General features: G+C 42.5%; 2 protein-coding genes across 2 annotated transcripts; both read left to right on the forward strand.

Moving 5' to 3' along the window:
• Positions 1-2,298: 2,298 nt before the first annotated feature.
• On the forward strand, positions 2,299-3,414 carry K441DRAFT_654509 (uncharacterized protein). The gene is made up of 4 exons (XM_067647694.1): positions 2,299-2,841; positions 2,892-3,082; positions 3,138-3,308; positions 3,364-3,414. The coding sequence occupies exons 1-2, from the start codon at positions 2,601-2,603 to the stop codon at positions 2,915-2,917; spliced, it is 267 nt and encodes an 88-aa protein (XP_067507878.1). The 5' UTR covers positions 2,299-2,600; the 3' UTR covers positions 2,918-3,082; positions 3,138-3,308; positions 3,364-3,414.
• K441DRAFT_320665 (uncharacterized protein) lies at positions 3,059-3,823 on the forward strand. The gene is made up of 3 exons (XM_067641164.1): positions 3,059-3,082; positions 3,138-3,308; positions 3,364-3,823. The coding sequence occupies exons 2-3, from the start codon at positions 3,255-3,257 to the stop codon at positions 3,706-3,708; spliced, it is 399 nt and encodes a 132-aa protein (XP_067507879.1). The 5' UTR covers positions 3,059-3,082; positions 3,138-3,254; the 3' UTR covers positions 3,709-3,823.
• Positions 3,824-6,000: the final 2,177 nt, after the last annotated feature.

Consider the following 6,000-nt stretch of genomic DNA (forward strand, 5'->3'; position numbering starts at 1 on the left):
CGGACGGATAGATAGATAGGTAGGTAGGCAAGCAGGTAGGCAGGTAGGCAGGCAGGTAAGCAGGCAGGTAGGTAGGTAGGCAGGCAGGTAGGCAGGCAGGCAGGCAGGTAGGTAGGCAGGCAGGTAGGCAGGTAGGCAGGCAGGTAGGCAGGCAGGCAGGCAGGCAGGTAGGCAGGTAGGCAGGTAGGCAGGTAGGTAGGTGGATAATTTAGAGCCTCTACGAGAGGCTTCCCCCTTAACGCCCAAAGTAGATAGCTCTACATTTTATATAGTTATAATATAAATATATTTAAAAGTATATTATAAAAATCTATGGGAATATATAATAATTTGGTTATTATATAATATAATTATAATTTATATAGTTACAATTTATACAGTTTTTACAATTCGTACGGTTTGTACAATTTGTATAGTTTGTACAATTCGTATAGTTTATATAATTCGTACAGTTTTTACAATTTGTACAGTTTGCGCGCTATTTATTTATAGGGTAGCGTTTTGCATTAATTTATTTATAGGGGTAGCATTTTGCCGCAATTTGCTATTAGGTGCTGCAATTTTGTTATAAAACGTGCGTTTTACGCAAATTGCTATCGACCATATCTACCTGCCGCAAACCGCAACAACGAGCCCCAAAAAAAATTTCCTGATGTTTTCTAGGCATAAGGATAATATTTTGCTGAGACTTTAAGAATTAAATAGGTAACAATAATATTGAAGCTCTTTAATTAACTACACCACTATTCTATATATAGGCTTTCTAACCATGTCGCTGCTACTTACCGCAATATTCAAGATTCCGAAATTCGGAGGTAGCGCCTATACCCCTACCGCCGAGCAGTTGCACTAACTAAGGCTTTAACACCAAGCTATATACAGTATAGAGCCTTTAGATTAGCTTGGGAGGCGTGTATATACGAATATTGTAAGAAACGGTTGCCACACAAAGGGATAAGCTCCCTTGGGCTTACAGCCCTTTCCCTCCTTATCGGTTCGTCTCTCTCTGTACTTAGGCTATTGCCTACCCTCATTACCATATCGTCCTCTTCCATCGACTCTCCTTGTAACTTATGCTCGGCTTGCCTGCTCCCTACCGTACACCTAGCAGTATGCCTTACATTCTCTTATAATTCTATTATAATTAGTTATAGTTAGTTATAGTTTTAATATTAAGTTAATTAATTTAATTAACTAAACCTTCTACTTATACAGCTTTTAATTTAATTAATTTGGGGCCTTAATTGAATTGAATTGATTGATTAGCAAGCCCGAATACGGGCTACGATATATATTCTCCCGACTAGTGTTAAGCACCTGGAAAGTCAAATGAAGAGTTTGGATTAATTCAAGCAAATAGAGTCAAATCTTTATAAGTTGGCGGACTTCTGTCTAAAGCCGCGGCCTCGTGAACATTTTGCTTTTCAATGTTGACTTAAAACCGGCTTGGGGGGGGAGGTCTGCCAACTTAGAAAGTGCTTTCAGGAGACTGTGCGGTTCGAGGACAATATTGATAGAGTTTAATCATTGTCCGAGGATACCAGTTTTACGCTGGGGAGAGTGATTCAGAATTCTCCAGATTTCTGGAAGCTGAGTAGAAGGAAGTTTATGATGGGCATATGTACGTGACGGAGGGTTCTCAGGGGATGTCTAGGTCAGGGGTATCCGAATGGGGGTATGAAAAGTTTAGTCCTAGAGATATTTACTTTATTTACTAATAAAGTAATCGTGTATACATCTGTTTGACTACCATATTTCGGTGCGTTTAGTAAGAGTGTCAGACGGCGCTCTCTGTGCGGTGAATGAAATTGTTGGACAACTCTAAGCGAAGCTCTTTTTATTAAAAAGATCGTCATAAGTCAAGCCATTCCCTGCTGCGCCTTTGGTCTTGGTTCAGCCGACGTGACGGGGTGATGGGGTTATGACGGTTTGGAACTTCGGGTGCAAAGCCTGCACGCCGTTATAACCTTATTACCTACACCATCTCGTCAATTCCCAAAACTTCCCCTAAAAAAGGGCCGTGCAGACGTGGCTGCGCTAACCGCCGGAATTGACGAGATGGTGTATGTTACAGGACAAGCTTTCTTAAGAGAAGCTTAAGCCTGAATAAGCTCGACCATACAATTCTTATCAGAGGCCGGGCCTGTTGATTGCTTTGGCTTGAAAAAAAAGGGTCTTTTCAGCTAGGCGACTCTCTAGACTGCGCCTCGCATCCACATACCCTTCGGATGTGCTGTGTCGGCTGCGTGCCAGAAACCAACCTAATCTCCACAACTTCGACAACCTCCACACACCACTTCAACTGCTAGGAAAAGTCAGACAGCGCTCGGAAGAGATCGAATCTATTGGATTCTCGACGATTCAGCTCTCGTATTTCCCCAACGCTCTTATACCATAGCCTCTAGCATTATCATATGTTCTGTTCCATCCCTGTTGAGGGTTTGAGGGAGATGTCGAACGTGCGGTACATATATTATCAGTGACTCCTTTAAATGGGGAGAGCAGCTTTCAGCTTGTCCATTACTTATTTTTCATCTTAATCTTCCAAATCCGCTCTCTAATTATATTTCCCTTTGCTATCTCTCTCTCGTTTTCAAAAGATGCTCCCTCTGATTGTTGCTTCCCTCGCCGCTGCTGCAAGCGCATTCATTCCATTCGTTCCTGTAGTTCCAGTTGAGCGCCGCTATGCGTATGAGGGAGGAGGGTGGGGTCTCATGACCTCGGGTAATTGCCCTGGTGGAACAACACAAATGAGCGATGTCAACCTTTACATACACTGTCCTAACGGCATGACCCAAGAAGACGGCACTGGCCCTGGAGCCCGCATATGCTGCGTTGATGGTAAGGATATCCACAATCGACCTACTTCGCATTAAGTTGATAAAGAACAGGCGGAAGCTGCCTTGCGGCGCTGTAAACAACTCCATTCTGCGCTGTCGATCGGTAGTCCGTGCACCGATTGTAAGAAGAGAATGGTGACTCTGTCTATTGAATGTGGCTCTAAGAGCCTCTATATATACATAGGAAAGGTGTAGGAAATGAGAACGAGAAGGGGGTAGGGGGGTGGCAATGGAAACAAGGGGTAGGTGACCGAGTCAATGACTGAGTCAATGGGAGGTAGCTGAGTCGGTGATAAGATAACCTGATTCAGGTCGACATGCGCTGACAGCACCTGGGTTCTCTGGAATGCTACCTCACATGACCCAGAACACACTTACTTCTGCTGTCAGCAGAACCAGATTGGTACCCAGAATATGGACTGCGTTGGTGCAGCCACCAATGTTGCTGCAGCTCTTTCAGCAGACAAGGTAGGCGGATTGCCAGAATTCTTTGGGACTGGCACTGACAAAACTTTCTCAATAGCTCGGACAGCCCACACCCACCGGACTAGGAGCTGCGACTTTTTCAGGTGCAACAGCCTCTGGCTCAGCTTCCATGACCACCGGATCAGCAACTTATTCGGCGACGACCACGGGTACATCGACTGCTTCGGCTTCCCATGGTGGTCTTGGTGGCTTGATCTCGGCTGTCGCGTCACACGTCACGAGTGATGCTACTGCTCTGAAGCCGTTGAGCTTGGAAACATTTGGGCGTAGGGTCTTTGGGTTTAGAAGCGGGGTTGCGGGTATTGCTGGAGTTGCTGCCGTTGTCTTCGCTCTCCGTGTTTCGTTGCTAATACACAGTGCTGGCGACCCATGCCACTTCTAGTTTAAGAGTCTGTGATTCCCCAATTGTCTGATGAATGTAATTCTAGTTCCACCATGCCTTCGTTGGTTGGTTATGCGAGTATCAGTCAGTCTCTCTACACGAAATGCAGAGCAGCGCTCCGGAGCGCTCAATTAACTCTTTATTTTCTTACTTTTATCTCCAACGGTTCTTTTAATTCGCTGGCAAATTTTGAGGCTTCAGATACAATTTAGGAGTATGTGTCTGTACAATTAACGCAATGTCTCACTCCTATGTATTTTATAAGTCTCCCTGGAGCTATTCAGCGGGCGCAAATACCGGCGCTGGGGAAGCATGTTCTCTTACGAAAAGTTTATTAAAAAAGAGCTTTTTGTCTCTATCCCTTGCAACGTCAAAATGGGTCGTCAGGTTATCGATAAGAACTAACCAATTAGATTAGCTGAATTCGGTGCCCATACTCAGAAATATAGTGGTATTCCCGCACGGACTTACTCTGAGGACCCTGACGTTGCAATGGATAGCATTCTATTTACCTCAGCGAGCTCAGACGCGATTTTTTAGCTTGCAAAATCACGTCTAAGAGGGTTTGGCGAGTTTTATTAAAATCCTAAGCAAAATCCGTAAAACGGAGATTACGGATATCTAATTTATTTATTTATATAACGCGATATTATTACTAAAAGTCTATATATTATTTTTAAGACTTAGGGCTTCTAAATAGTATAAATTTTATAATATGGCTATTGCTTAGTCCTAATATTAATTTTATTAAAGTTAAAAAACGCGTTATTAAAAGCCTAAGTGTTACGGAATTGGGCACGAGCTGGAATACAATGTACTAAACAGGGTAGTAATTGAAGAAGGCTACGTACGCGTAACTATACGTGGTTGATACAAAGACATTTAGATAAAGAAGAAGAATCTTCGTATACCAGGTACGGGTATAAATAGGGGTTGTAGGGGAACGTGCGTAGGTGTCTCGGGACGAACGTGAGCACGGGTCAAGAACGTTAAAACGCGCAGGGACGTGAGAACGTGTAAGTCCCGTGACACTAAGTATATATTATATCTTATTAAATAGTCTACTAATATTAATAAAACTATATAGATATATAGATATCTACTACTTAAAGTTATTACAACACCTAGTAGGCGCTATAGTTAGGTCCTTTTTTAAAAATATCCTCCCTTAGCCTAGAGTACCTCTACTACTGCTAGGCGTTATATCCGTATAAAAAACCTACTATAGCTCTAAAGAAAACTACTAGACGTTAAGGTTAGAAGCCTATAGTTAAATAGGAACGCTAGTAGGCCTTATAAAGCTTATAGGAGCTAGATAATTATATATAGGAAGATCTTACGTTCTTAGTAAAGAGGTAGTTATAGGATATATAAGATAAGCTTTTAGCCTTATAGGAGGCAAGTAAGGATAAATAGTTAAGCGTAATAAATAGAGCTATTAAGCTTTTATATCTATACAGCGGATAACTTAGTTAAATTAAGGTGTTAAGATAGGTAATATATAGGTAAAGGGACTTATTCCTAGTAGTAAAGATATTATAGGGTAAGAGTATAATAATATAGGCAATTCTATTACTAATTTAAGCTTCTATTACTATTATTATATTACCTTTAAACGTAATTAAAAAGGAGTAGCTATTAAAGATATAGGCTATCTTAAAAGTAAATCCTATATTTATATATTATTATTCATTGCTTAACATCCGATTCGGATCCCTATTGGGCCCACACAAACTACTTGTTAGCGACTCAGTCAATCGAGGCATGAGCACGACACGAGGGACGCGCAAGCCTGTACGATCGGTAGTCTATTAACGAGGATATCAAGACGAGGACTAGAAGAAGGTCGAGGAAAGGACACGTCTATATACATGGCGCCAAGGCTCCAGACGAGCCCCTGACGAGGGTCTGTAACAGTGCCGTAACACTACTCCTTATTTACATATGGGGAGAAAACTCTATTTAAGAAAAATGAGAAAACCCCGTAATCCATCTCCCCGCCTTTTAGGACTCGCCTACTTAGCGCCTACGAGTCACCTATAGTGCTCTACTACCTTACTTTTTAACCTCCTTGGGAACCACTACTGCCGTAATAAGCCTACGGACGCGCTAGTATCGCAAACTTAACTCTGCTACTGTAGAGTTATTAGGGGGCACCTTATTACGGCACTGGCAGAACTTGGCAGAACTACGCACCGGCAAGTTGCCACAGATTGCCGTATATTGCGGTCACGTGACGCGAAGATCGTATATAGCTTTAAGCGGCGCTCCCCTTCTTCTCCTTTTCTTTCT

Source organism: Cenococcum geophilum, assembly GCF_001692895.1.
Source record: "Cenococcum geophilum 1.58 unplaced genomic scaffold K441scaffold_7, whole genome shotgun sequence".
Taxonomy (NCBI): Eukaryota; Fungi; Ascomycota; class Dothideomycetes; order Gloniales; family Gloniaceae; genus Cenococcum; species Cenococcum geophilum.